Source organism: Lathamus discolor, chromosome 8 (assembly GCF_037157495.1).
Source record: "Lathamus discolor isolate bLatDis1 chromosome 8, bLatDis1.hap1, whole genome shotgun sequence".
In the NCBI taxonomy this organism is placed as follows: Eukaryota; Metazoa; Chordata; class Aves; order Psittaciformes; family Psittacidae; genus Lathamus; species Lathamus discolor.
The window spans coordinates 706,938-733,761 of NC_088891.1; the positions used below are offsets into that span (position 1 = coordinate 706,938).

General features: G+C 62.8%; 5 protein-coding genes across 7 annotated transcripts; 3 read left to right on the plus strand and 2 right to left on the minus strand.

The window, feature by feature from the left end:
• The first annotated feature begins 833 nt into the window (after nt 1-833).
• On the plus strand, nt 834-8,781 carry PDIA3 (protein disulfide isomerase family A member 3). Its single transcript, XM_065688560.1, has 13 exons — nt 834-1,047; nt 1,162-1,240; nt 2,203-2,320; nt 2,755-2,862; nt 3,780-3,909; nt 4,108-4,224; nt 4,709-4,834; nt 5,315-5,497; nt 6,016-6,124; nt 7,001-7,129; nt 7,838-7,917; nt 8,073-8,130; nt 8,371-8,781. Exons 1-13 carry the CDS (start codon nt 893-895, stop codon nt 8,488-8,490), a joined length of 1,512 nt encoding a protein of 503 aa, XP_065544632.1. The 5' UTR covers nt 834-892; the 3' UTR covers nt 8,491-8,781.
• A 4,769-nt stretch (nt 8,782-13,550) lies between these two features.
• Nucleotides 13,551-14,204, plus strand: SERF2 (small EDRK-rich factor 2). The gene is made up of 3 exons (XM_065688465.1): nt 13,551-13,613; nt 13,800-13,908; nt 14,019-14,204. The coding sequence occupies exons 1-3, from the start codon at nt 13,607-13,609 to the stop codon at nt 14,080-14,082; spliced, it is 180 nt and encodes a 59-aa protein (XP_065544537.1). The 5' UTR covers nt 13,551-13,606; the 3' UTR covers nt 14,083-14,204.
• A 1,952-nt stretch (nt 14,205-16,156) lies between these two features.
• Nucleotides 16,157-20,380, minus strand: SERINC4 (serine incorporator 4). Of its 3 annotated transcripts, none has more exons than XM_065688462.1 (11): nt 19,714-20,380; nt 19,478-19,624; nt 18,974-19,152; nt 18,826-18,905; nt 18,648-18,741; nt 18,375-18,586; nt 18,065-18,160; nt 17,868-17,994; nt 17,664-17,736; nt 17,154-17,443; nt 16,157-16,727 (listed from the first exon to the last, which is right to left on the minus strand). In XM_065688462.1, the coding sequence occupies exons 1-11, from the start codon at nt 19,762-19,764 to the stop codon at nt 16,511-16,513; spliced, it is 1,566 nt and encodes a 521-aa protein (XP_065544534.1). In that variant the 5' UTR covers nt 19,765-20,380; the 3' UTR covers nt 16,157-16,510. The 3 variants fall into 3 exon arrangements, with proteins under 3 accessions (XP_065544534.1, XP_065544536.1, XP_065544533.1); XM_065688464.1 differs by having other exon boundaries at nt 16,157-16,595; nt 17,154-17,310; nt 17,392-17,443; nt 18,648-18,905; XM_065688461.1 differs by having other exon boundaries at nt 17,154-17,310; nt 17,392-17,443; nt 18,648-18,905.
• Nucleotides 20,381-20,676: 296 nt separating this feature from the next.
• HYPK (huntingtin interacting protein K) lies at nt 20,677-21,582 on the plus strand. The gene is made up of 4 exons (XM_065688883.1): nt 20,677-20,913; nt 21,066-21,121; nt 21,240-21,291; nt 21,422-21,582. Exons 1-4 carry the CDS (start codon nt 20,728-20,730, stop codon nt 21,515-21,517), a joined length of 390 nt encoding a protein of 129 aa, XP_065544955.1. The 5' UTR covers nt 20,677-20,727; the 3' UTR covers nt 21,518-21,582.
• Nucleotides 21,583-21,903: 321 nt separating this feature from the next.
• On the minus strand, nt 21,904-26,167 carry MFAP1 (microfibril associated protein 1). Its single transcript, XM_065688882.1, has 9 exons — nt 25,612-26,167; nt 25,307-25,526; nt 24,569-24,698; nt 24,123-24,310; nt 23,538-23,646; nt 23,306-23,466; nt 22,890-23,049; nt 22,624-22,713; nt 21,904-22,521 (listed from the first exon to the last, which is right to left on the minus strand). The coding sequence occupies exons 1-9, from the start codon at nt 25,688-25,690 to the stop codon at nt 22,339-22,341; spliced, it is 1,320 nt and encodes a 439-aa protein (XP_065544954.1). The 5' UTR covers nt 25,691-26,167; the 3' UTR covers nt 21,904-22,338.
• Between the last annotated feature and the right edge of the window lie 657 nt (nt 26,168-26,824).

Consider the following 26,824-nt stretch of genomic DNA (forward strand, 5'->3'; position numbering starts at 1 on the left):
CAGATGCTCCGCAAGCTGCCCTCAAGCTGCCGGTGGAGGATCCAGTGCGGGAGCCCAGCGGCGCCTCGATGCGGAGTTTCTCCGGTTGGTGGGGTCTTGCTGCGGTCGATGTGGAAACAGAGCAGAAACCTTCCCGTGCTTCCAGAGCCCTGTGTAGAGACCAAGCAGCTCCTGGGGCTCTGCCTTCTCCCCTGCCTGCAGGGGGGGGAGCACGGCCTGCGGGGCGCTGAACACCGAAGGAAACCTGTCCAGGCAGCGCCCTCCAGACAGCAGCACGTGGGGCACTGCGGCATGAAGCGGGGAAAGCCGACTCTGCCGGCTGGCTTAGGAAGCAGGGACACCCAGCTGGGACCAGGCTGGGCTGTGAGCGTGCTTAAACCCAGTCGTGCACGGCCGTCAGCGGCGGCCAGGGCCGGGCTGGACGGGGCGTTGAGCAGCCCTCAGCGCCGCGGCCGGTGTGGCTCACGCTAGCGGCTTTTAACGAGGAGCGGTCAATGGGCAAAACGAAGCCCGGAGCTGCCGCCCCGAGGCCCGGCAGGAGCCGACCCCGCACTCGACGGGACCTGCAGCTGGGCCGGGGCCGAGCCCTGAGCGCGGCGCTGCACAGCACGGGCGGGGCGGGAGCGCCCGGTGCCGGCGCAGGGCGCGTGGTTGCCCGGGCAAGCCGCCCCCCCCCACCGGGAGCCGGCGGCCGGGGCGGGGCAGAGGCGGGGTCGCAGCAGCTGACAGCCCATTGGCCGGGGCCGGCGTGACGCGCGGCACGGCACCCAACGGGGAGCTGCCACACGGCAGATCCGGCTCGGGGGGCGGGATTTCCGGCCTGCGGCCCCCGATGCCTGTTTCGCCGCCGCCGCCGCCGAGGAGGAAGCTCCCGCCGCGCGCCGCCGCCGCCATGTCCGCGCCGCGGCCGCTGCCAGCCGCGCTGCTGCTGCCGCTCCTCGCGCTCGCCGTCCGCGCCTCCGACGTGGTGGAGCTCAGCGACGCCGACTTCGAGAGCGGCCTGGCCGAGCGCCCGGGGCTCGTGCTCGTCGAGTTTTTCGCGCCCTGGTGAGGGGCCGCCGGGGGCGGGCGGGGGCCGGGAGCTGCGGGGCGGGCGCTCGGCGGGGCGGGGGCCGGGGCCGGGGCGCTCACGGGCGGCCTGACCCCCCGCCGCCCTCTCAGGTGCGGGCACTGCAAGCGGCTGGCGCCGGAGTACGAGTCGGCAGCGACCAGGCTGAAGGGGATCGTGCCCCTCGTGAAGGTGAGGATGGGGAGCGCCGGCTCCTGGCGGGGCGCTGCTGGGCCGGTGGGGCTGTGCGGGTACCCTGGGGTCGGAGCAGAGCTTTGCTGCTGCAGCGCGGTGCCGTCGCCTGCTGGCATGCGCTCGGGCTGTGCCGGGCTTCGTCCCTTTGAAGGCGCAGGCAGCAGGGAAGGATCTGGAAGCTGAGCCCTGCGAAGCTGCTGCCGCCGCGGTGTGCAGAGTGTGATGTGGGTGTGTATGGGCACGTAAAATGGGGCCTGCCTGAAGGGGAGGAAGAAGCCTCCTGTGAGCTGTGTAATCCAGTGTGACACTGGCCTGTGCTGTACTTCATGGTGGTGTCCGTTGGCCTGTAAAGTGAAGGATGCTGGCCAAAACCCTGCTTTTCCACCAGAAATCCTGTGCAGTTTTCTCAAATCAGGGTCTTCCTCTTCCCTTATGGGGAGTGGTGTGGACTCCTGACACCAGGGCCTCCTTGCCAGTTGCGCTCAGCCTGTTCAGGTGTTGTAGGAACTTCAGGACTGATACAGTGCTGAGAACAATGGATTCTTGTGAAGCCTGTCATTGACTACAAGAATCTACCCCTCTAGTTTGTTTTCTTTGTGTGTGCTCTGGCAAATGCACAACTCCATCATCTTGCTGTCATCTCTCCAGTATTTCATTAGATATTTTCCTGTGCCTGTCACTACACCCCTGCTGCCTCCTCCCCTGGTCTCAACTCTGCAGAAACAGGCTCTGTGTAAGGGTACCCCCTAGCCTCTCAGTTGGCTGTGTCAGACCTGGCTTTTCAGATCTTGTAGATGCTTTGTGGGTCCTTGTGCTTCATGTGAGAGGAATCCACCCTTGGCTAAAGACACGAGAGGTTTCAGAGTCTTGGACTTCATCTATGATAACATGGGCAATGGCAGAGCTGCTCTCTTGTGTGTTGGGTGCTTGGTCTCTGGGCAATGCTTCTCTTCCTTTAGGTTGACTGTACAGCAAACTCAAACACCTGCAATAAGTACGGAGTCAGTGGATATCCCACCTTAAAGATTTTTCGAGACGGAGAAGAGGCAGGAACCTATGATGGGCCCAGGACAGCAGGTTAGAGCTCCTCAGCAAGCATCTGGCTCCCCAGATAGATGCTGGAAAGAAGGGCCCACATGTAATAGACTTGTGTCAGGGATGCTGCATCTGTTGATGGATACTAAGAAGGTCCCCACATACACACCCCCCCTCCTTGCCCTTTCCAGGACTCCGTGTGCTGGCAGAGCTCTGGATGTTCATTATTTAAAGCTCTCCTGTAAAGATGATTTCCTCACTATCTTTAACTCCTGGTGTCTTGGGTGCACAGTACCTGAGAAATGCTAGAAAATGTGAAGCTGGTGGTAGTGCTCCTTCAGTTCACCTTATTCATTGTATGGGGGGGGGGGGTGGATTCTGCAGAAAGAACTTTGTTTTTTTCAAGCTTTTGAGAAGCTTGAGAAATGTCTTGTGGAAGTTTGTATTGATAACTTTAATTGTTCAACTCTTCTCAGATGGGATTGTCAGTCATCTCAAGAAACAGGCAGGACCTGCTTCGGTGGCTCTCAGTTCTGTAGCTGAATTTGAGAAATTCATTGGTGATAAAGATGCTTCTGTAGTGGGTGAGTAGCTGCGGTGCAGCATTGAACTGAGGGGACACTTGGCTCTGGGACACGCCTTGGGGATTACACTGTGGAAGGGTGAGAGGTGGTATCACTACCTGTAGCAAGAGACATTCCAGGCAGACCCAAGGAAAAAGGTTTTTCATTGTGAGACTAAAGCCTTGGAACGTGCGTGCGCCCAGAGGGATTTTGAGACATTCACGGTCAGGCTGGGAGACTTTTTTTAAAAACTCAGGTGGACAAAGCTCTGAGCAACCTGATCCGACTTGGAAGCTGGTCCTGCTTTGGGCAGGAGGTTGGACTCTGGGGCTTCCTTCCAGCCTTTTTCTTCTTTTCGCTGTGGTTCTGCCTGCCTCCCAGAGCTCCTGGCACCAGAGGGGGCTGGTTTTGAAGTTTGTGGCTTTTTTGGCTGGTTGACAACAGGCAGCTTTGGCTTGCTAGGAAGTGCATTCAGGTGCTGTCCTGTGACACCAGTAGACTGTGAGCATCATGGCCATTGTTTGCAAGGGGTGATGGCAGCTTTCCTTCGGGCAGTTTCAGGTGCCATCTAGCAAATGTAACTCGTGGGTATTAATCAGCGTTTCCAAACTTACTTTTATGAAGTCCTGTTGTCAGTTGTTACCAGTAGTAGTGCATGTGGCTACAAATGGATGTCTTAGTGCTCACAGGACAACTACCCTTGGCTCAGTGACTAAGCTGGCCAGATTCTCAAGTAACTTTCTGCTGGCAGAAGGGAGAGAGTATAGAAAGGTTCCAGTAAAAATAGGAGAGAAGCTGTCTAAGATGAAGCTTCGAAGATGCATTGGGGGACTTGATTCAGAAGGGATCTTTCAGTGGAGTGTAGAGATAAATGTTGAGGACTGCACAGTGACTGCTGTTGGGTCAGTCGGGAATCACCATCTGTCTTTCTGCTCCAGGCTTCTTTGGAGATGGATCTAGTGACGCTTACTCAGAATTCATGAAAGCTGCCAACAACCTAAGGGATAACTACCGTTTTGCACACACCAGTGACGACCAGTTGGTGCAGAAGTACGAGGAAGATGGAGAGTAAGTTGCTTAACACAAAGATTTCTTGTCATTGACACATTTGGAACAAACTCATTTATTATCTGGGTTTACTTTCTGAACATAGCTTCCCGGTTGATTGTTTTGGTGGGTTTTTGTTTCTCATTGTAGCCTGTCTGAATAATGGGAAGGGTCTGACAGGGAGGCCTAAACTGATTCATTCTACCTGCCTCCCCTCAGGGGTATAGTGTTATTCCGTCCTCCACGCCTGGCAAACAAGTTTGAGGACAGCTCCATCAAGTACACAGAAGACAAAATCACCACTGGAAAGATCAAGAAATTCATCCAGGAGAACATGTGAGTGATTCCTCACTAGAGAATGTGGCAGACTGGACCCAGTTAACTTTGCTCCTGTCAGAACTTGTTTTCTCTAGCGGGCACTGCTACCACTTCCTGCTCAGTGTCCAGAAGAGCTGTCTGGCCCACACTGTTCCCTTTGGGGACCACCTTGCTGGAAATCCTGGCATGGCTGTTAGCATTTACTGTCCATATTCTAACCACCACACTTCTGTTTAGAACCCGAACTCCCTGAGAAGTACGCCAGCTTTGGCCTTATTGAGGTCAGATACAGCCATTGAGGCTGTGGCTATAGATGGAGATTTGACTTAAAATAACATAGTACATGAACAAGCACAGTGTTTCATCCTTAGCTCTTACTGATTACTGGCATTTAATGTTTTTTGGGTGGGAAAACAAGAGTGGGCTGCATCAAGGCTGTTGCTGGAGGTAATGGGTTCTGAGCAGTGAAACTGAAGCTGCTAACCTCTGTTTCATTTGATAGCTTTGGCATCTGCCCACACATGACTGAAGACAACAAAGACTTGATCCAGGGCAAGGACTTGTTGGTGGCTTACTATGATGTGGACTATGAGAAGAACGCAAAGGGCTCTAACTACTGGCGGAACAGGTAGAGGCAGGGGGTTCGTCGGCCTCTCTTGTTCTGTAGCACAGCTGACAGCTCCTCCCGTTGTCCCAGGAAGCTTCCAGCTGAGTTTCTGATCAGAATCATCGGGGTGGCTGCTGCCTGCAATTTGTGTATTGTTTGAACCCCCTCCTGCTTGCTTTTGAATCCCTAGTCCTTAGGCCTCAAACATAAACTTCCTCACTGGTGCTGTGTGGGATTCTATTCTTTGCGTTCCCCAGTGTCTGTGACCGGTGGACATGCTGACAGGGGTGGAGGGTGAAAGCAGGCCCCATTCACTACAGACATAGGTTTAGTTCTCTGCTTATCTACACCATTTCTACAGTACTTGCCAATGCAAAGCACATCATGTAGTTGAATTCCTTGTCCATTGTGCACTTCAACTTGAAGGGTCATATGTCGTGTGAAGAAAATATTCCAAGGAATAATTCTTTGTTTTGTGGTTTATGTTTTTTTTCTCCTCAGAGTTATGATGATTGCAAAGAAGTTCTTAGATGCTGGCCACAAACTGTCCTTTGCTGTTGCCAGTCGCAAAACCTTCAGCCATGAGCTGTCCGAGTTCGGCCTGGACAGCAGCACAGGGGATGCACCGGTTGTCGCCATCAGGACCGCCAAAGGAGAGAAATATGTCATGCAGGAAGAGTTCTCGTAAGGCTTGTGCTGAGAGTTGCCTCTCACTTGGGGCACTTTGGTCTGAACCTCTCTGACCAGGCCAGACATGTTAGCTGGGAGGAAATGGGAAAGCTGGATGCTCCAGCTGGAGGAAGTGATTGCTAGGTCAAAATGGGTCCTCTCATATGTTTTCCCATCCTTTAGAGAGCTGGCAGCCCCTGCTGTTGTACAAAGATAGAATTTAACTTGATACTTATGCGTCTGGTTAGTAACTGAGATGCAGAGGGAATAGTTGCACCTTTCTTCTTGAAAAAAGAAACTTAAAGCTACTCGAAGGCCTAAAACTTCAGATGGTATGAGTACCCAGCCTCTTGCCAAAACTCTTTAGGGGCATCTTTGCACTTGTTCTGGGGTCTTCTAAGCCAGCCCCAGACTGGTGCTGCTGGAGATGCAGGTGACATATGTTCTGTGGGTGGAAGGAGCTTAAATCAGCCTTGAAAGCTTTCCCCTCCTGTGTGTGTGCTGATGGCTGTAAAATGTCACTTCACTTTCAGCCGTGATGGAAAGGCTCTGGAGAGATTCCTGCAAGATTACTTTGATGGAAACTTGAAAAAGTATCTGAAATCAGAGCCAGTCCCTGAAAGCAATGATGGCCCAGTGAAGGTGAGTGCTGCATCAGGCATAGCAAAGCTCCTACCAGTGGCTGTAGAATCAGTGTTCAGCAGCAGCTTCTATTCATATGCCAGTGTGCCCGATGCTGCAGGTACTGTGCCATGGCACCTTGGGAAGCCTCTGCTGTGCTAGATGGAGGAAGACATCACTCCCTTGTTGTATTGCAGTTTTCTGAGCCAAGGGAGAAATGCAGCTTGCAGTTTTGATTCCATTTTGTTCTCTCAGTGTAGTAAGTGCTGTTTGATCACACTAGTGATGTGCTCTACAAGTGCAGGATCATCCAGATTTACAGGGATCAGGCCAGGGCTTGCTGTCTTGGCTTGTGCTCCCTCATGGCACAGCCTCAAGTTGGTTGTGACTGCACTATTTCTAAGGAGTTACATGTTCATCTTGTTACTGGGGAGCGGTGTAACTCTATCTTTCATTCGTCACATAAATTTTGCCCTGAGTGGAAGCATTCTATGGCCTGGATTTCTGATGAGGGCCTTAATCGGGGGGTGGAAGTCACTGCTTGTCTTTGTCGGGGGGGAGATGGACCCAGCCAGTCTTCCCAGACTGATTGCTCAGCCTGGAATTTGCTGGGATTAAAAAGAAATTATTTTGTCCTCCTCTTGGAGGATACCAGATGCAAACCTCACTTGCAGGTGGTGCTGATGCCTTGTGACGGGTTTTTACCTGCAAGTTTGGGATGTTACAGTTTGGTGAAGAGATGTGTGTTTGGTCATTTTGCTGCCTGCTGCATAGGTGCAGCATGACTTGTCCTGTGGGACGGCCAGGCTTTCTTGGCAGAGGGTATGGAGCATGTACTGTTACAGCCTCACTTTTGACTTGGAAGAAACCCTAACTTGTGTGATCAAATGTTACCAGGTGGTGGTTGCTGAGAACTTTGATGAAATTGTTAATGCAGAAGACAAAGATGTCCTGATAGAATTTTATGCACCCTGGTGTGGCCACTGCAAGAATCTGGAGCCCAAATACAAAGAACTGGGGGAGAAGGTAAGTCTGGGGCTCTGTTGCAAACACAGAAGAGAATTTTGCAGGACTACACAGTCCTGCAGGTTCTTTCTGTCTGCCATTTATGTAATGGGGCATAGTTGTGCTTTCCTGAGGACTGTGAGTTTGGGCATCTCCTGTGGGTGTAGAAGTACATTGGCAGGATCTGGAGCATGGTAGCAACCACACTAGCAGGTTTAGCCAGTGCCCTTTGCTGTGGCACAGAAATATTCATTGATTCAGCAGATGTGCTTGACTGCCAAAGATCCTTTTTGGGTCTTTTCCCTCTTCATGATTCACAGTCTCCCATCTGGTGAGGGATAACACTGTCCTGCACACTTGCATGAGTGGAGTGAGTAAATCGTTCTCCCAGATCTGACCCGCTTTTTGGTATTCGTCTGCCAGGCACCCTCCTTCCTGAGCTCTGCACATCCTCACAGCTGCCCTGCAGCATGAAGGGAGCAGTTGCTCTGGGGTTCTCCAGAAGTTGTAGCAGCCCAGTTCAGCAGGGAGCACTGGGATGTGTGTGCTGCATCCAGCTGGCTGAGGAGGGACTTTGTTCCCTCCACTCCTGTGCTTAGCAGAAATCTGCTCACCCATTAGCTGCTGTGTGCACTGTCCTCTGACACAGCTATCTCAGGTGATGCTGGTTGGCAAGTTCTGGTGTTAACAGCTATGGATTGGTTGCTGATAAGCTTTTTCTACCAACAGCTCAGCAAAGACCCCAATATTGTCATTGCCAAAATGGATGCTACAGCCAATGATGTGCCTTCTCCATATGAAGTCAGAGGGTAGGTCTGACTGTTGCTACACCATGTCAGTGAATGTCTTCATGCTTCTGTCTCTGACCCGCAACCTCAACAGAGGAGCTGAAGGAGTCTTGGGAGGATGGGGTGGGCAGTGGGCATGCAATTGCAAGGTGCAAGTGTCTCTTCTCTCTCCCCAGCTTCCCCACCATCTATTTTGCTCCAGCTGGCAAGAAGCAGAATCCAAAGAAGTACGAGGTGAGTATTTTGCTGCTTTGTGAAGAAGTGAAATAGCCTCCAGGTGCCGAGGCGGTGCCGGGCCTTTCCGGAGCTGCGGGTGCCGCTCTGCAGCCAGCAGCACCTCCTTGTGGTGCTTGCTGCAGACCCACAGGAGAGCTCTGCTGGCATCTCTTCCTTCTCCTCCCTGCGCTCTCCTGTAGCAAAGTAGAGGCCCCTGGGGAGTCCAGCCTCTGCCTCATTGTGTTGTGCTTTCTGCAGGGTGGCAGAGAAGTGAGTGACTTCATTAGCTACTTGAAGCGGGAGGCAACCAACACTCCTGTGCTGCAGGAGGAAGAGAAAACCAAGAAATCCAAGAAGAAGGTGAAGGAGGATTTGTAAAGTACCCACTCGCCATCCTGTTGGGATGAGCTCTGTGTGAATTGGGGAAGCACTGGGCAGACTGGGGCCAGTTCTGGGTTGTTGGAGAGTCGGTGACCATGTGGGCCAAGGGGCCCCAGCTGCTGTATCTAGTTCTGTTTAATTCCCTGCTGTCTCTTAGCTGCGCGGCTGCAGGGCTCCCAGCCTGGGCTGTGTTGTGGGTTGGGAGGTGGGGGGGAGGGTTATTTTCTAATTTTTTTTTTTTTGTACATTTGGAGAAGTGAAACAATAAAATGACCCCCTTAAGACCAAGTGTCCCTGCCGCACCTAAACCAGGATTCTGCTCCTCATGGTCAGCAACCTCCTCCTTTGTGTCTTGTTTCCTTCACTGAGCCTTTAGAAGTCTGTTTCTGAATAGTCAGTTCTGCCTTTAGCTTGTTCTTCCTCAGCTAATGTAAGTCCTTCCAGAAGGTAGTACCAGCAGCAGTTGTCCCATTGTGCTTTTAGGCTGCTGTGAAAGTATCCAAGTGTAGTGGAGGGATGCTACTAACTACTTACTCTACCCAAGTGCAGGTAGGGCCAAGGCTGAGGGTGTTTCTCACAGCCAGTGGGTTGTGTGTGGTTAAGACAGTTGGGAGTAGTTCATTACAGGATCACTGCTTCTGTTGGTAGCGCAGGCGGGTACCTGGTGCCCTCCAGGAGGGACAGGACTCTGCTCTGCTGCAGTCCGGTGTGGGCTGTGACTGACCGTCGCGGGGTACACACAGTGCTCGGCTCTTCCTGCCCAGGATGTGCTGACTGGGCGGTGAGTGAGCAGTGAGGAGCTGTTCTCGCTCCATCTCGTGCTGTGTGTGAGTTGAAGTGAGGACCAGCAGCCTCACAGAGCCCTGCTGTGCTGCAGCAGTTACCATGGCAAGAGCCAGTGCTGGCTTCCTCTGGGTGTTCCTCCCCCACAGCTCCAAAGGCTGTGTACCAGTTAGTGCTGCTGGAATTCTCCAGGTACAGTAGATCCTACAGCGCTTAACACACGGTTCTGTCTGCAGTAGCGCTGCAGTACAAGGATTTCTTCCCCAGCTACATCTGTATCTTAAACCACATCTACCATTGTACTCTGCTGCGGCTTGTGAGTGCTCTGTGTCCTAGAACCATGTGCTGCAGTTAAACTGAAGCTAACTGGGTGTCAGTTGAGGAGAAATGGGCATCTAAGGAAGCATTTGTAGCTTAACTTGGCAAACATGATCACTTTCGGCAAGAGACGCCTGTGGAAAGCTGGCCCATGCCTGTCAGAGGTTGAAGTGACGCATCCATGAGGCTCAGGGCTCAGCAGAGGGTCTCTGTTGCCTGGTTCTGCCTCTCTGCAGCCAAGGTCTCCTGCAGGGACCAAGGGAGCTGTCCCTGAGGGACACAGCAGCAGGCAGCTGGGGAAGCACTGATTGCAGCAGGGACCTCCTGAACCTCATCCTTTATATGCCCTCAGGGATCTGCTTCCTCCTGGTCTTGCAACCAGGGGTTTGGCTGGGAGCTCCCATTGCCTTCAAACTGCAGAATGAGGCTGTGTGACGGCTGTGTGACAATCGGTGTGACAGCTGCTGGTGGAGGGATTTGCAGTGCTGCTTCTGCTGGGAGCCAGGGGAAGTCTGGAGGGGAAAAAATACAGGGAGCAGCTCTGGGAGGGAACTGAGTCCTGCCCCACCTCGTGGCTGCAGCTTCAAGCACCTGAAACCCAAAAGGGGTGGGTGAGTGGAACCAGAGCCTCAGCTCACCCCGCACCCGAGCAGGCCCTGCAGCTTTTACCTGCTGCAGCTCGTGCTTGCCATAGATCTGCAGGGCATGAGGGTGAACCGGCTCTGAAGGGAAGCCCTGGGGGCAGCTGCCCCAGGCCTGTGGCTCCTGCTCTAGGGGTCATGGCAGCCAGAGCCCTTCCCTGTCAGGATAGTCACAGCAGCCTTCTTGGGAGCCCAGACACCTTCGGCTGCAGACAGCAGGACAGCACAGGATCCGTCCCTGCTGATGGGACAGGAGCATGGCAGCTGCCCCAGTGCCGCTGCTGCTTCCTGCTCACTGGTACACCCTGAGATCCCCAGGTGTACAGAGCTGCTGCCCTGGCCATGGTGAGCGGTGGCCACCACATCTCGGGGCCAGCTGGTCCTGGAGGAAGCAGTGCCCTGCAGCCACCAAACCCCAGCCTGGCAGAGAGCAGAGGCTCGACAGCCACTGTCATTCAGGCCGGTGTCACCCACAGCACCCCACCAACAGGTACAGCTGGGGCAGGCTCAACAACCGCTCTGCTGCGGGGCCCCTCGCTGGGACAGCGCGTACTCGCTCAGCAGAGGCTGCGATCTCCCGGATGCTGCCCAGTGTGTCCAGCTGGCCCTGACCTGGGGGAAGACACCGCCTCCGGCCAGGCCAGCCCAGGCCCCCAGTGTGCTCATCCCCGGCCTCCCTGGTTTCCCTGCAGCTGCCCCAGGCTCGGGGATGCCCCGCACCGTGGCACCCGTGGGCTCCGCAGTCCTTGCTTCTCGCCCCACTCGCCCCGTGGCTGCCCTGGAAGGCGATCACGGGCCCCGGCGGCACCGGCCCCGACGGGTCCCGCCTGCCGGCAGCTCTCCACCCCCCCCGCCAGGTCCCCCCCGCGGCCGCGGCCGCCGCCGAGAGCCTCACGTGCCGAAGGCCGAGCCGGGGCGGCGGCCCTCGCCCTGAGCGGGCTATTTTTGCCACCGGCCCGGGCTAATCCCCTGAGCCGCTTCCCAGCGCTAAGTAATTCCGAGGAGGGATGCGCTCGGCGGCGGCCCCGGCCTGGGCGGCCCCGTGCATTCGCCGTGTGACGGGGCCGGCGCCGGCGCGCCCGGTGGGGGCTGAGGGCCACGGGCACCGGCCGCCGAGCCCTGGGGCGGCACGGCCCGAGCCCGGCTGGTAGAGGCGGGTGGATCGGAGGGCAGGGATGCTGGGACCCTCTCCCGGCGGCTCCCCGGAGAGGGAGGTGGGGACCGGCGGGAGGCAGCGTGGGCCCGGCCGGGGCAGGCGGGTGCGGTTCCGGCTGCCCCCCACCGCCATCGCGCTGCCGTCGGTGCGCGAGGAGGAGCAGGTTTTCTACCGGCGGCTGGAGGCCCTGGCGGCCCCGGGCCCCGGCGGCTTCGGGCCGCTCTTCGCGGCCGACGGCTGGAGCGACCTGACGGGTAAGCGCCCGGGGAGAGCCGGGCCGCGGGTGCCGGCCCCGGGAGTCCCGGGGCGGGTCTCAGGGCCGCCGCCCGCAGAGGACCGGCTGCTGCGGAAGCGCGTGGTGAGAGACGGGCAGGACGGGCTGCGGCCGCGGCCGGGGCAGGAGGTGTCGGTGAAAGTGCTGGGCGCGCTGGAGGACGGCGGGCTGGTGGAGCGCGACCCGCGGCTCACCTTCGTGCCGGGCTGCGGCGACGTCGTGCAGGTCAGCCCCGGAGGGCGCGGTGAGGGCCTAGCGCTGCCCCGTGCTGCGCCCGGCCAACTCCACCGCGCCTCGTCCGCAGGCCCTAGAGCTGGGCGTCCCCACCATGCAGCCCGGGGAAGTTGCCTTCTTCCTCGCCGCCTTCCCCTACGGCTACGGTCGCCCCGGCAGGTAGGACGGGCAGGGGTAGGGGGACCCGTCAGGCAGAGCCGGGGCGGGCAGCGGTACGGGCAGGGCTGTCGGGCCGGGGCGAGTAGGGGCTGGGCACGGGCAGCCGGCGCTGTACCCGCAGGGAGCCCGACGTGCCGCCCGAGGCCCCGCTGCTGTTCGAGGTGACGCTGCTGGAGGTGCGGGAAGGCCTCGACCCCCAGCCGCTGCCGCCCGCTGCCCGCCTGCGCCTGGGAGCACAGCGGAGGGAACGGGGCAACTTCCACTTCGCGCGGGGCGACTTCTCGGCCGCGCTGCGCTCCTACCGACTGGCGCTGCGCGCCCTGGACGGCCCCGCCGCCGGTGAGACCGGGCTGGCCGGGGGGTGAACACCGGGGGTGCGGGGCCGCGGGGCGCTGAGCCCTCTGCCTCTCCGCAGCCCCGCCCGGGCCGCAGGAGGAAGAGGAGCTGCGGGAGCAGCGCGTCAAGTGCTTCAACAACTGCGCGGCCGCGGAGATGAAACTGCAGCGGGTGGAGGAGGCGCTGGCGGCCTGCGAGGCGGCGCTGAGCATCAGCCCGGACAACGGCCGCGCGCTGCTCCGGCGAGGGCAGGTGGGCCCCGGGCCGCCGCGCGTTGATTCCCTGCCCGGCCGCCCGCTACCGCCCGCTCCTCTCCTCGCAGCTCCTGGCGCAGCAGGGCCGGGACGCGGAGGCCGCGCTTGTTCTGAGGAGAGCCCTGGAGCTGGACCCCGCCAGCGAGGTCTGTCGGGGCGGGGAGCGCGGCTCGGGCCCGCACCGGCACCGCCGGGGGTCCCGCCGCAGCCCCGCCCGCCGCAGCCGCCCCGCCGCCCGCAGGTTGTCCACGCCGAGCTGTCGCGGCTGGCGAAGCGCCGGAGCGCCCCGGCCCCCGCCGCCCCACAGGAGCCGCCCCACGGCCCGATGCCGCCGCCGAGCTCCGGGTGCGTGGTCGCGCCGTCGGACCGGGCTGCCCGCGGCGCGGTCGGGCCGGTGCCCGCTTGGCGGATGGCGCTCACGGCTGCCTCTGCCCGCAGAGACCCGGCACCGCCCCCGGCGGAAGGAGCAGCCTGAGCAGAGCCCGCGCGGAGCGGAACAGAGACGGCGGCGGAGAACCGGGGCCGCGAGCGGCGGGGCGAGCGCACAGGAGCGCAGGGGGCAGGCCCCGCCCCCGCCCCGCCCCCGCCCCGCCCCTCGCGGCCCGGCTCCCGAGGCCACGCCCCCTCCCTCTCCCCGCTCCGCTCCAGAGGCCACGCCCCCTCCCTTGCGCCACGACGGGGCGTGCCCCCTCATGCACCGCCCACTGGCGCGTGGGCGCGGCTCCGGCGCCTGCGCTCCAGCTTCCGGCTTTTTCGCCCCCGACGGCAGACTGGCAGCCGTAGCCCCCGGCCAATCAGGCGGGGCCTGGCTGGAGTCGCGCGCCAATAGGACGGAGGCGGGGGCGGGCTCAGCGCGGCTATTGGCAGCGCCGCGCCTTTAAAGAGGGGAGCGGGGTGGGGCGCCGGGGGGTTGGTGCGGGACGTGGCGGAGGAGCGCCGGGCGGGAGGCAGCGGAGCCATGACCCGTGAGTGCGGGACGGGCCGGGGCCGCGCAGCCGGGGCCTGGGCTGCGGGCTGGGGCCGCCCTGGGGAGCAAGGGGGAGGGCGGTACTGTGGCCCGTGCGCGGGGCCGGGGAGCGGGCTGGGCCGTGGGGCCGGCGGTAGGCCCTGAGGCCGGGCCGGGCCGCGCTGAGGCGGCCGCGCCGTCGCAGGCGGGAACCAGCGCGAACTGGCGCGGCAGAAGAACCTGAAGAAGCAGAGCGACTCGGGCAAGGGCAAGCGGCGGGACGACGGGCTCTCGGCCGCCGCCCGCAAGCAGAGGTGAGCGCCGGGCCGGCCGCGCCGCGCCGCACCCTCCGTCCCCGGTACCCCGGCCTCGTCTCGGCGGTGCTGCCGGTACCGCTGCCAGCCCCGCATCGTGCTCTCCGCAGGGACTCGGAGATCATGCAGCAGAAGCAGAAGAAGGCCGACGAGAAGAAGGAGGGCGCCAAGTAGCCCGCGGCCGGGCCGCCAGCCGGCAGGATGCCCAGCGCAGCCCCGGGGCCGCGCCGCCCCGGCAGCGCCCTGCGCCCACCTCGGGCCTGCCTCCTATTAAAGTAGCTCGTGGAGCCCTGCAGGCCCCGTTTCCTCCCTCCGTGTGCCCGGGCGGGGGGGCTGGGAGCGGGAGAGGGCACCGCTGCTGCCCCCCCACTCGGAGGCAGCGTTCGCGCTGGTGAGGAGCGGGGATGGACCAGGCGCGGCCGCTGTGGCGCGGAGCAGCTGCATCTTGGCGGTGAGGAACAAAGATGGGGCCGGGCCTAGCCTGGGAGAGCTGCGGGCGTCCCCCGCGGGGGGCAGAGCAGCCGGTGTGTGGGGGCACAGGGAGGTGGGGGAATGGAGCCAGGGCAGGATTGTGCTGTGGAGGATGTGTTGTGGGGAAGGAGGTGCAGGGTGATGTGGGGCTGGGGCCGGGGAGGTGACAGCCTGGCACAGGGCGAGCTGCCTGCTCCACAGACCTCTGCAGGCACAGTCGGAGCAAGGATTGTCCATGAGGGGGTACAAAGCCAGCAGCCAGCCCGTCTCCTGTGCAGCTGCAGTGTGGAGCTGCCTGGGGGAGGATGCTGAGGTCCAGTGCAGTGCTGTGGACCTTGCTCTGCTCCATCATCCTCTTTGCTTCCCTGCAGGGCCAGGAGCAGCAGCATCAGCAGCAGATGCAGTTTGTTCCCTGTCCACCGGCAGCTGCTTTATCTGGAAGCCCACCCCTGCTGGGAGGGACACCCAGAAGCTGCTCCTGTGCCTCTGCATTGGCTGGGGCTTGAGGGTGCTGGGGGCAGATACTGAGGGTGCTCAAGATGCCTCCTCTGACCTGGTTCTCGCAGAGGTGCGGCAGGATCTGGACTGCCGGTGCCCCAGTCCCCTGCCAGCACCGTGGGACAGGGGGGTGCAGGTTTCTTCTTCTTCCTGCACCCCTGGTGAAACAAGTGGTGATGGGGTGCCCCTGCCCCCTAGCCTGGCCCTTTGCAGCGGATGAGGAGTTACCGGTTACCTCTGGTGCAAGGGCAGGAAGCTTCCTCCTGCCGAAGCAGCTGACAGAGCTGCAGGGTCCCTCTGCCTCACCTCTTGGGTGGCTGGGGCCCTGCTGGGGGACAGATGCCATGTGAGGAGCCCAGGAGCAGGAGCTGCCAGCAAGCAGAGCTGTGTCCCTGTCCCCACCCAGGTGCAGATCCCTCACCTGGCTGCCCTGGGAGTCCTGTGCCGCTGAGCGAGGAGGCTGTGTGCATGCTGGTGCCACTGCAGCCCAAGCCTCCATCCTCCCAGGCGCTGTGTCTGGAGTGGGTGGTGCGAGGAGCCGACCCCCCAGTCCTGTGCTGAGGGCAGGGCTCAGACAGGGGTGGCTGCAGCCGAGGCTGCCTCTGCACCCCCCCATCCCTCACTTGTGGCCAGTGCCCTCCACACAGGTAGCGAGGGGCTGTGGGTTCTCAACCATCTCTACAGGGCCTGATGCTCCTTGCAGGGACAAAGCAGCCCCGGGGGTGTGTCCCCTTGGCTGGCACAGGGGCTGCATGGGTCTCCCTGCTTGGCATCTGTCCCTGAGCCCCGTATGGGTCCCAGCACCTCCTGGGCAGGGAGATGGTCAGGGTGCAAGTGGCAGCCTCACCGCTCCAGTTGTGGACCCCGCGGTGTCTGCACCAGCACCAGACTGGACCTGAGCATTGCTCCCCCAGTCGTGATGTCCACCTCCTGTGGGACTGTATCTGCTGGCTGCTGCAGGCCAGTGGGCTTGGGGTTGGTGCCCATCCTGCACCAACCTCCACTGCAGTGCAGGGCTCGTTGGGTGATACTGGCTCCCATGGAGCCACCCCACTGTATTTGCCACATGGGCCTGGGGCCAGTACCCTCACCCTCTGGCTGGGCTCCCCCAATGCCCCAGCTCCTTCTGGTACCTGAACCAGTACCCCCAGTGCTCCTGGCTCTGCCACACCGTGGATTGTGCCCCCCTCCAATAGAACTACCCCAAAGGTGCCTTGGCTGCTGTTGCTGCATGGGCAGGGCTGGTGCTGGGGCGGGGGGGGCAGATGGTACAGACTCAGCTCAGTTTTTTATCAAAATGTACTCAATGAGCTCTATGCAAGGAGCACACCGCTGGTGGGGGAGCAGGGACGTGGAGCTGGCCGGGGCAGAGCCCCAGGTCAGGGCAGCTGGTGCAGCAGGCGCTGCCCTGCCCAGAGGGAGCCTGGCAGCGCCTGGGCTGAGCACCCACCATCAGCTCGCTCGGGCCGGTGCAGCGCAGGACCTGTGTCCCTGGGAGCAGCCACCTCCCGTGTCCCTTCGGGCTCCCAGATGCTGCTGTCTCCTGGGCCAGGGGGTTGTGAGGGAGCAGGGGGGCCCAGGCACAGGGCACGGCGGGGACCCCGGGGCTGGGCACAGTCCATCCCAGCAGGGGCTACGTGGAGACGCTGATGCGCTGTGGAGCACGGCGTCGCCGCAGGATGCGCAGGGCCGGGCTGCTGCGCCGCTGCTGGGGGGGGCTGCGGAGGCAGAAGGGGCTCAGCAGCAGCCACAGGTAGAGCAGGACGCAGGCCCAGCACGAGGACACCTTCACCCAGAAGGTCGACCAGCTGCCGTGCGTGAAGGTGGTCTCCAGCACCGCATTCTCGTAGCTGGTGGGACAGTGCAGGCATTGGGCACCCAACGGACACTGACACAAGGCTCCCAGTGCCACTGCGGCCACTGGGTCACCCCGTGTCCCTGCAGCCACATGGCCCTGGGCATGTCCCACCTGCCTGGAGACCCCCTGGCCCTCAGACCCCAGCCCGACTCCCTGCAGCGCATGGCTGCTGTTGTTTGAAGTGGTGCTGGTCTGTGAGTGCAGAGCTGGGCGCTTCCCAGCAGGCTCTGGCTCAGTGATGGCACAACCCGGAGCAGAGGGACGGTGAGGAGTGAACCATTGCAGCCTGAGCCCATATAGGTGTGGGTCAGAGCTGGCAGGGTGATGATGCTGGGGGTGACAATTCTGGCAGGGCTGTATGAGCAAGAGGGAAGGGGAGCAAGAGCAAGAAGAGCTGGGCAGGAGCAGGGGGGTGTACCTGAACCAGTTGGTGAGGGTCATCATGACGTAGAGTGAGGCAAGGAAGAAGACGAAGTGGAAGGCTGAGTAGCTGTAGACCACCTTGTCCCTCTCATCCTGGATGATGCACTGTTCCCTGGCAGGCTCCTCTGCTTGCTCACGCGTCTGCTCCGTGCCTGGGAGAGCACCAGTCCACAGTGCCTCATGCAGCCCCTTGTTGCAGGCTCTGCCCTCCCACCAGCAACCCCTGCACCCACCTCTCAGCTCCTCCTCCATCTTCTCAGGGCAGCAGAAGCAACAGGAGGGTTTCTGCAGAGAGAGCAGGGTGGTGGCAGCTGCTGCCGAGCCCTGCCACTGGATCGGCCCTGCCTGGCACTGGGGCTGCTGGTGAGGTGCTGGTGCAGGCAGGGATACACCACGGGCACCCCCGTGCTTGGCTGGACAAACCTGGCCCAGGGCCATGACGGGGCCTTGGGTCGGCAGGAGGGCACAGGCACAGCTGAGGGGGGCAGCATCCCACTTTACTCACTTTAAACTCGAAGCTGTAGACTTTGACCATCCAGAGGGGTCCGAAGACCTCAGCGAGGTAGGAGGCTTCATTACTGCGCCCAGGAGATAGGCAGAAGTCATAACACAGGCACCCAGCACCCTGTGCCAGGCCCCCAGCCTGCCCCATGGGTCTGACACGGCTGCAGACTTGTGCCTGTTGTGAGCGCCCCACGGGCACACGCACCATGCAAAGAGCACGCAGGCGTACATGATGACAGCCCCCAGGATGGCAACTGTGGTGTCCTCCGTCTGCAGCTCATCCTGCCGCAGGCCCGGGAAGCAGACGGTGAGGTTCTGCCCCTTGTAGAGCACTGTGGGGAGGCGGAGGTGAGATGGGCGCTCGCCCAGCACCAGGCTGCCGCAGCAGGCAGGAGCACCCACCTCTCTCCGGGGGACGGCTGGACAGCGCGGAGAAGGTGAGGTACATCACATAGCAGCTGATGATGGAGGACTGCAGCAGCCCCGAACGTGGCTGCTCTGCAAGGATGGGGTCAGGGTGTCACCAGGGTGCCATGAGCTGCCGGGTGGGCTCCACGTGGACCCTGGGAGCCCCTGCATCAAGGCGCACGGGGGGAGCTGTGTCGTCCCCAGGTGCCCAAGTGCTGGCCCTGAGCTGGGAGCCCACGGCCACCCCCACAAGCACAGGGTGCAGCCAGGCCGCTGCGCCGATGTTGTGCCATGCCGTACTCACTGAGCCGCACACAGGGCGTGATGGAGATGAAGGACACGATGCCACAGAGGCTGCCGTTGACGGTGAGCAGCGCCTTGTTGAGGCGGCAGGCGGCCGGGTGAGTGTAGTACTTGTAGAGGAAGGAGAAGGCGGCCGAGGCGAGGGTGTAGAAGGCGGCCGTGGCCAGCAGCACGGCCAGGTACCAGCGCTTGTCCTGCACGGCGCCCGTCAGCCTGCGGGACAGTGGGTGAGAGGCGGCAGCGGTCCTGCACCTGCCCAGCCCCCGGCACTCACCAGTTCTTGTTCCAGGTGTGCGCGAAGGCGGTGATCAGCACCAGCTGGATGAGGATGAAGGCGAAACCCCCGCAGACGCCAGTGTAGTGCCAGGCTGGGGGCAGAGGGCAGAGCTGGGCTAGCACAAGGCCCCTGCGCAGGGCATGGGCTGTCAGCTTGGGTGCAGCGCGGGACGCACCTTGGATGAAGCCGTCCTCAGGGATGAAGAAGCTGGCAGCACAGAGCCCCAGCAGCACCAGCATCTTCAGCAGCCAGAACCTGCAGGCAGCGAGCGTCAGAGATGCGGGGAGCCCGGCAGTGCCCGGCCCCTGCTCTGTGCCCCGTACCCGTTGTGGAGCCGCGCGCGGCAGCCAGCACTGGAGCGCACGTTGAGCAGCAGGGCAGCCTGCGCCAGGTGGAAGCAGGCGGTGCCAAAGCAGACCCGGTACACGGCCGAGGAGCCCACCAGCCGCTCGCAGTCCGTGCCCCCGGGCAGGTGTTGGCACAGCACCACCGCGAAGGGCACCTGCAGGCACAGGACAGGGAGGCTGGCGGGGCTGGCACCCCTCGGCACCCATCCAGCACCCTGGACTGACATCCCCAGCGTTACCAGTACCTTCTCCATCCCCAGTACCTGCTGGGACCTGTCACCTCCAGCACACTGCTCAAGTCCTGCAGCTTCAGTAACCCCGGCACCCCTTCGCCTTGGCACTCCCAGCAGCCCTGTTACACCCAATGTTCCCAATATCCCAGTACTCCTGGCACCCCCAGTGCTCCTGAGACCCCGATGTGCCCCTGGGGTACCTGGCATCCCCCAGCACCCCGGGTGTCATCCCAGCCCCAGCTGTCACCTTCTCCCTGACAGCCTGGGCCACGGTGCGGGACAGCATGAGGCAGCACACGGCAGAGGCCAGGACGTGCAGGAGCGTGTAGAGGATGCGGGTGCTCGTGGACACACGGAGCCCGTGGCAGGGGCTGCAGCCACAACCACAGCGCAGCTGGGGGGGGCATGGTCAGTGGGGATCCCAGGGCTGCACCCGCGGCCAGCCCCCCACCCCGGCCAGCCCCGACCGTCCCCTTGTCCCACCTGGCAGAGCAGCGAGTGCAGGAGGCGGCCCTGTGCCCGTGTGCCCGCCATGGCCCGGCTCGGCTCTGCTTGCCCCCCGCCGCCCTCACGGGATTAAGGGGATTGTCGGCTCGGCCCGCCCCGCCATCTGCTTGCTGCCGCCGGGCAGCCGCTGCCGGGCGCTCCGTGCCGAGCCTGGCCAGCGCCCACTGTGACCCCTGGCCACGGGCACCCCGTTCCCTGCGCTGCGGGGCGCGGCGGCTGCAGCGTCCAGGCTCTTCCTCCGCCCGCTCCCCCGCAGGGAGGAGGCTGGCGGGGACGGGACGGCCCCGGGAGAGCTGCCCCCGAGGCCAAAGGGCCGGCCCGTGACACAGCGGCTTCCTCGGCCGGAGGCTGGAGGCGAAGGAAGGGTTTTGCCTCCCGGGGCGGCTGCTGCCTGGAGGCCGGCGGGAGGCGGTGAGGGACTGCCCGTACAGCACCGGCGCCCGGTTAAAGTGTCCTTATCGCAACGCGAGCGGTTTCTGCCCTTGCTCCCCGTGCTCCCTCCCTGGCCCAGGCGCGGCGGTGCGAGTGGTTCCGCGGCCGCCTGGCGCTGCTGGGGCGGCCGCCAGCGCCCGTCCCGGTGGGCCCCGTCCCCCCGCGCGTCCCTGCCCCGAGGGCAGCGGGAGGCGGCTCCGGGGCAGGCTCGCCGGGCGCGGCCGGGCTCGGCGCGGCCGCAGCAGCGCGCGGCGGAGCCGGCCCCTGCCGCTGCCGGGGGACCCCGGCCCGGCCGCGCCGCCGCCGCCCCCCCGCGGCGGGAGCCAGGATCGGGCCCCGCAGCGCCCTTCCCCGGCCCCGCCCCGCGGCCCCGGCCCCTTCCCCCTCCCCCACCCCCGGCGAGCCCCGGGGCCGCCCCGCCCCCCCCTCGGGGCGCGAGGACAGCGGGGGGCGGGGCGGAGGAACGCCGCGGCCGCCGCCCCCTGCTTCCGGCGGCCGCACGTGACCGGAAACAGGCTCCCGGCCGCGTCGTCACGTGAGCGGAAGGGGCCCGGCGGCATGGCGGCGGAGGGCGATGTGGAGCTGGAGCTGGAGACGGAGCCGAACGGCGGCGGCGGCGGCGGCGATGGGGCGGGCGGGCGCGCGGCCGAGAAGCCGCGGAAGCACGACAGCGGCGCGGCCGACCTGGAGCGCGTCACGGACTACGCGGAGGAGAAGGAGATCCAGAGCTCCAACCTGGAGACGGTGCGGGCGGGCGCGCCGGGGCCGGGGTGGGGCGCGGGACCAGCCGGGCCCTGAGAGCGGCCGCCGCGGAGCCCGTCCCGGTGCCTGTCACGGTGGGCGCGGCGTGACCCGCCCGGTGCTGCGCAGGCCGGTGACTGTGCTCGTCCTGACAGGCCATGTCGGTGATCGGAGACCGGAGGTCCCGGGAGCAGAAGGCGAAACAGGAGAGGTAACCGCGTGCGCTCGCTCGTGGGTGCAGCCGCTCCGTGCCGGGCTTGCAGCGGGTCCCCCCTTGGCCACCGGCGGGAGCTGTCGGTCACCGGGGGTTTTCCTGTTTCTTGCCGCAGGGAGAAGGAACTGGCGAAAGTGACCATCAAGAAGGAGGATCTGGAACTGATTGTGAGTGGGGGGCGGTGTCCCAGCCCGCGGGGACAGCTCGGTGGCCACCCGCCGGCTGCACCTGCAGCCGGTGCACGAGTGGTGGCCCCGTCCCGCGCCGTGACTGGCTCTGCTGCCTCTGTCCCTGCAGATGACGGAGATGGAGATCTCGCGGGCAGCTGCAGAGCGCAGCCTTCGGGAGCACATGGGGAACGTGGTGGAGGCTCTCGTCGCTCTCACCAACTGAGCGCCAGGCGCAGGGCCGGCTGCAGCTGGATTCTGTGTCCCTACACAATAAAGGTGCCGTTGGGAGCAGGTGTCACTGTGGTCTCTGTGGCCAGGCGCCTGCCTTGTGGGTCCCATAGGGCACACGGTGCTGGTATATGGGGCCCAGCATTGTGCTGGTAGTCTGGAGCAGGATGAGGTGACCTGCAACTTGCCTGAGCACTGAGACTCACTGCTCTTCCTGCCTGTAACCTCACCCCTCTTGGGGCAAGGGTGCTGTTATGATCAGGGTGCAGTGACAGCCACTCATGTGCCCCGCCCGGTGCCTCCCCAGCTGCACCAGTCCATCCTGGCTTGCTGGAAGGTACAGAACAGATGGCCCTGTTCACAGACAACAGCCAGAACATGTAAGAAAATGATGACTTTAATCAAACCCACCCTCCTGTATGGGTAGAAAAGCCAAGCCCTGCACAACCAGGGAGAAGAAAAGGGGTCACCAAAACAGGACCTGAACTGACAACAGGGAAAGTACAAGCCACAGGGACCAGGCAGGTATAAAGTCTGTTCATCCCTCCACAAGTGGGTACACTGGAGTTGCAGTGCTCCCTCACAGCCCCGCTGGGTACTGGTGAGGCTCCCGGGGTGGCTTCCAGTGGGATGCTGGTGGGACCATGGGCCTGGCCAGTATGGACAGGCTGTTGTCCTGCACGGCACCGGGGCAGGGAGCCCGCTACATCACGGCAGCACAGGGAGCGGGAAACTATGGCAGAGAAAGGGTTTGTCACCACGTAAGTCCCGGCACAGCGCCATGTCCTTCCCATCCCTGCCTGGGCTCCCACTGCATTAAGTGGTTTTTCGCTTCTTGGCCGAGGGTCTCTCGAAGACATCCCGAACACCCGCCGCTTTCTGCTTGAAGAACTTGGTGTTCTGTGCACTCTCCTGGCCCCAGGCGGAGTCAAAGGAGGTGGTGTCCTGGTCCACCAAGTGCGTGTACTTTGTCCGCCCTGAGCGCCCGAAGTTCTTGACCTGGGGAGCAGCAGAGCTGATGAGGAGCCGTTCGGGGAGGACGTGGGACCCGCTGCTCCCCCCTGCCCCACAAGGAACCGTGACCCCAGCCAGCTCACCCACCTGCATGACTTTGGGCAGGATCGTCTTGTTGAAGTGGTCCTCGAGGGTTGGGGCACTGAAGTCCCTCTTGTACACCTCCTCGTCCTCATCCTGTGGGGCAAGCACACGCCTGCTCAGCTGGCACGTCCCCAGCAGGTGCCAGCAATAGTCGAGAGCCCCTGTGCCACCAGAAGGGCACCCCCAGCCCCATGGCACTGCAGGGGGAAGTCGTCCCCATGGTCTCACAGACCCAACCTCCAGCACAGCCGTGCCCAGGGAACACTCACCATGAAGAAGGCGCCACGGTGGTAGTACTTCTGCAGGAACTTGTACTTGCCCTTCACCGCCTTGTTGGTGATGACTTTGCCATTGGCCCGCAGCTCGGCCCGGCGCTCCTCCTCTGTCAGGTTTCGCATGCGCTCGATCTCTGCCTTCTCCTTCTCCATGCTGGGCAGAAGAGAATCCCCTGAGAGCCACATCCCACAGTGCCCACAGGGATGGCTGCTGCTGCCATCCGTGGGGTTACACATCGGGGGCTTCTGCAGGGGCACAAACGCACCCCGAGGGTGGCAGGAGGGGCTCTGGGTGCTTGGTCCAGCCAAGACCATGCCGCTGAAGGGAAGCCCAGGGAACAGCTGCCCCCACTGCCTGCAGGGCCAGGGCTGCAGGCTTCCCATCTCATGCCTATGCAGACAATACTTACGCTTCTCGTTCCTCTCGGTCCCGTTTGATGCGCTTCAGCTCACGTACTTTCCAGGCCTCATACTCCTCCTCGTCATTCTCATCATCTGTATCGAGTGCATCCAGTGCTGCCAGTGAGCGCTTGTTCTCCTCCAGCTCCTTCTTCGCTTCCTCCTCTACAATCTGCAGCAAGGAGCAAGCTAAGCTCACTGCAGCAGCTGCCCCCCAGCAATCCACAGTCTGCCCCATGGCACCTTGAGCGTGTACTTGCGCCTCTCCTCTGCCAGCCTCTTTGCCTCCTGCTCCAGCTCCTTCTGCTTCAGGGCCTCTGCTTCTCGCTCTTGGACCGTGATCCTGTCCTTCCTGCAGGAAGGGACCCCAACCACCTTCAGCCTTGCCACAGGCCAGTGCAGCCACCCAGCTCCTTGCAGGCTTCTCCCCCTCCTGCACCACAGCTGCTTCCAGCCTTCACCCTCTCCAATGAGAGGCTGAGACCCAGGGCCCTCAACCCCTTCCAGTGTCACCTATGCTGGGGCTGCTGCACTATTCCCCTATGGCTGCCGGCAAGCACAAGAGCAATGGGAAAGCAAACCACCGACTGTGGGGCTCAGCCCACTGACAGCTTCTGCTTGCCACCATACAGCACTTGCCCTGCTACGACTTCTACCTGCAGCAACCTGATGAAGGGCAGAGATCACCCCACACTCCCCAGGTTTGCGCTGCCAGGATCTGACCATCACACTCCCCTGGGGAGGAAGAGGAGGCCACAGAAGTGGGGTCTGCATGGCCCTGGGTCCTATGACCTCGCCCAGGGTGACCCACACAGCCACAGCACCCACTTGCGGATGAAGACGGGTTTGAGACGTGGCTCCATTTCGTCCTCACTGTCTGTGTATTCCTCATACTCAGACTCGGACTCGGACTCTTCTCCAGACCGACCCTCATCTTCCAACTCCATCACTTCCATCTCCTCAGTTTTCCTCTCCTGTGCTCGCTGACGCATCATCCCACGCCGGCGCTCGATCTCCTGCAGAGACAGACACAGAGCAGTGGAGAACAGCCCTGCTGCCACTGCCCTCAGACTCCTGTCAAACACATGCAGTGTTTGGATTGCTGATGACGAGACGACATACCCGTCCCGTGCAAGAGGACAGTGTCCCACCAGCTACGTCACAGCCAGCTGTGACATTTGTCCGGCTCCACCAAACGTGTCTATGCAAATGGCAGGTCCAGCGTGTGCCCTTCAGAGGTCTCCCATGGCCATTATTCAGCTCTACAAGCTCACCTCATCGTCGATCTCCTCCTCTTCCTCCTCGCTGGTGTCCTCCCGCTCCAGGCGCCAGGCTTCCCCCTCCACCTCCGAGTCGCTTTCTCCAACCACTTCAGGCTCCACGATTTTACGGTGTCTCGCCAGCCTGCAACAGACCAGTTAAACAACAGCCAACGTAAAGAGAGGCTGCTGCGCGAGGCTGGCTGCTCGGGGCTTGTCCCCAGTGAGGCCATGGAAAGCGCTGGAGCCGCTGAGCATGGGCAGAACCCAACACATTCTCTCCTGGGGCTGGAGTGGCTGGGCACCAGCAGCTCCTCCCTAGCCATGCTCTGAGCTCCAAGCTGCGAGTCTCCCTGCTACCAGAACCAACAAGAGCAGCAGCTCCGGGGGAGGTGGCAAATGAGCACACTTCACATGATGCCGTCCCTTCCCACTGAGCCCTTCCCTTCCTGAGCCTCCGCACACCACGTTAATGGACCCTGTTTTCACTCACACCCCCCCAGCTGCACCCAGCCGTGGGGCTGTGCCCTGGGAGATGGGGACTCCCGGTTGGAAGGGCTGCTCCTGCTACAGCTGGGGCCTGAGGCGCAGACGCGGGAGGAATCAGAGGCTCTCCTGCACTGCCTGCAGAACGTTCCCAGCTCCTGCCTGGTGTCCCTGCGGCTCCTCCCCGCGCGCGGCACCACAAGGTCTGCACCCCCCAGCCCCTGCAGACGATCCCGCAGCGGGACGTGGCCCTGGCCCCGCACTCACCGCTCCTCCACATCTTCAGCGATGCGGTTCTGGAGGCGGCGCAGGCGGGGGTCGTTGGCGAGCTCCTCCTCCTGCTCCTCGGGCTCCACCTCCTGCTCCTTCGCCTTCTTGATGAACTGGAACTCCTCATCCTCCTCCTCCGAGGACTCCATGGGCGCGTAGTCGGGCCGCTTCCCCGACACGTACCGCTTCACCTTCACCTTCTCCATGGACAGCTCCCCTAAGGGCGCCCGGGCCGTCACCAGCGGCCCCTGGCCCCCGAGCCTGCCCCGCCGCGGCGCCCGCCCGCGCCCCGTCCCACTCACCCTTCTCATTGCGGACGGGCACGGCGCCCGCCGTGGACTGGATCGGTGGCTGCTTCATGAGGGCGCTGGGGACCGCCATGGCGCCGCGGGGCCCGGCCGCTCCGCGCCCGCTGCCCCGGCTCCGAGCCGCCGCTCACAGGAACAGCGCAGCAGCCCGCTTCCGGCGGAAGTGACGACCACAGCGGGGTCACTTCCGCGGGCCGCCGGGGTCCGCTAGTGCCGGGCGCTCCGGGCCCGGCTCCGTTTCTGTGCTGGCGCCGTCCCGGGGCAGGGATCCCGCTCACGGCCGGGGAGCTCCAGCTCCGGCCTCCCGCCGTGCCAGGCCGGGGTCTGGGTGACCGGCGGCGCTGGCTTTAGGGCCCTGCCACCCCCCTGGGTACGGAGCCTTTGCGCCGGGCCGGGCCGGACACCGAGCGCTCGGCGTCGCCGTGACTCGCGCGGGGCCGGTGGCGGAGCCGAGCTCCAGCGCTCGTGCGCAGCTCCACGAAGCCGCAGGGCAGCGCCGGGCCCCGCCGCACCGGGAGGCAGCGCTGCTCCTGGTGCGCAGGAGCCTCTGGCCGTGCTGCGGCGCTGGGGCCGCCCCTGCGCTTCCCGGAGGCAGCGGTGAGGTGGCGGCAGGGGCGCCGGCCCGGAAGGGCAGCGGCTGTGGCGGCTCCGCTGCGAGCGGGGTTTCCCTGCCGCGTGCGTTCAGCAGACGGGGGCCCTGAGGCCCCCGGGGCACGGCTGGGGCGGGCCCTGCTCGGCTCGACCCGCAGGAGATGGGGCTTCTTGCGAAGTGCAGCGGGACTGAGTCACGAAGCATCGCAGCCGCGGCCGCCATCCTGCGCCACTTCCCCCACGGAGAGGAAGCCGGTTCCTCTTCTGGGAAGTCTGCTGGCTCCCTGCGAGGGGGAGCTTGGGACACGGGCCAGAGCCGTGCTTTAACCCGCCGCTGCTGCTTCAGGGCTGCATCAGTCTGCCTCTGGTGCCCCTGGCCTTCAGCACGTCCCTGCGGCAGCCAGAAGGGCTGGGGCAGCCTGGAGCTGTGCGGGGAGGAGGGACAGGGGTGCCATGGGATGTGCAGGGCTCCCTGGTACCCCACAGTTCGTGGTTTGCTGTGGCAACTGAGGTGATAGGAGCTATAACCCCACAGCAGCCCATGTCCTCCCAGCCTTGCCCAGGTGTAAGCGAGAGCTCGTTCCTCTGCCTCTGGCCCTTGTGCCCAGCTGACAAT

Bases quoted from the DNA above. Each gene is read 5' to 3' on its own strand.
- SERINC4 (XM_065688461.1), bottom strand. From the start codon at position 19,764: ATGGCGGGCACACGGGCACAGGGCCGCCTCCTGCACTCGCTGCTCTGC. The intron at 17,311-17,391 runs GTGGGTGCAGGG...GTGCTCTCCCAG, and splicing joins GATGGAGGAGGAGCTGAGAG to GCACGGAGCAGACGCGTGAG. The intron at 16,728-17,153 runs GTACACCCCCCT...CTGTCCCACCAG, and splicing joins ACCCTCACCAACTGGTTCAG to CTACGAGAATGCGGTGCTGG.
- MFAP1 (XM_065688882.1), bottom strand. From the start codon at position 25,690: ATGGCGGTCCCCAGCGCCCTCATGAAGCAGCCACCGATCCAGTCCACG. The intron at 23,647-24,122 runs GTGGGTGCTGTG...CCCTTCCTGCAG, and splicing joins AAACCCGTCTTCATCCGCAA to GAAGGACAGGATCACGGTCC. The intron at 23,467-23,537 runs GTGCCATGGGGC...TCCTTGCTGCAG, and splicing joins GGCGCAAGTACACGCTCAAG to ATTGTAGAGGAGGAAGCGAA.
- HYPK (XM_065688883.1), top strand. From the start codon at position 20,728: ATGGCGGCGGAGGGCGATGTGGAGCTGGAGCTGGAGACGGAGCCGAAC. The intron at 21,122-21,239 runs GTAACCGCGTGC...TTCTTGCCGCAG, and splicing joins CAGAAGGCGAAACAGGAGAG to GGAGAAGGAACTGGCGAAAG. The intron at 21,292-21,421 runs GTGAGTGGGGGG...CTGTCCCTGCAG, and splicing joins AGGAGGATCTGGAACTGATT to ATGACGGAGATGGAGATCTC.
- PDIA3 (XM_065688560.1), top strand. From the start codon at position 893: ATGTCCGCGCCGCGGCCGCTGCCAGCCGCGCTGCTGCTGCCGCTCCTC. The intron at 5,498-6,015 runs GTAAGGCTTGTG...CTTCACTTTCAG, and splicing joins GTCATGCAGGAAGAGTTCTC to CCGTGATGGAAAGGCTCTGG. The intron at 7,918-8,072 runs GTAGGTCTGACT...CTCTCTCCCCAG, and splicing joins TCTCCATATGAAGTCAGAGG to CTTCCCCACCATCTATTTTG.
- SERF2 (XM_065688465.1), top strand. The intron at 13,909-14,018 runs GTGAGCGCCGGG...TGCTCTCCGCAG, and splicing joins GCCGCCGCCCGCAAGCAGAG to GGACTCGGAGATCATGCAGC.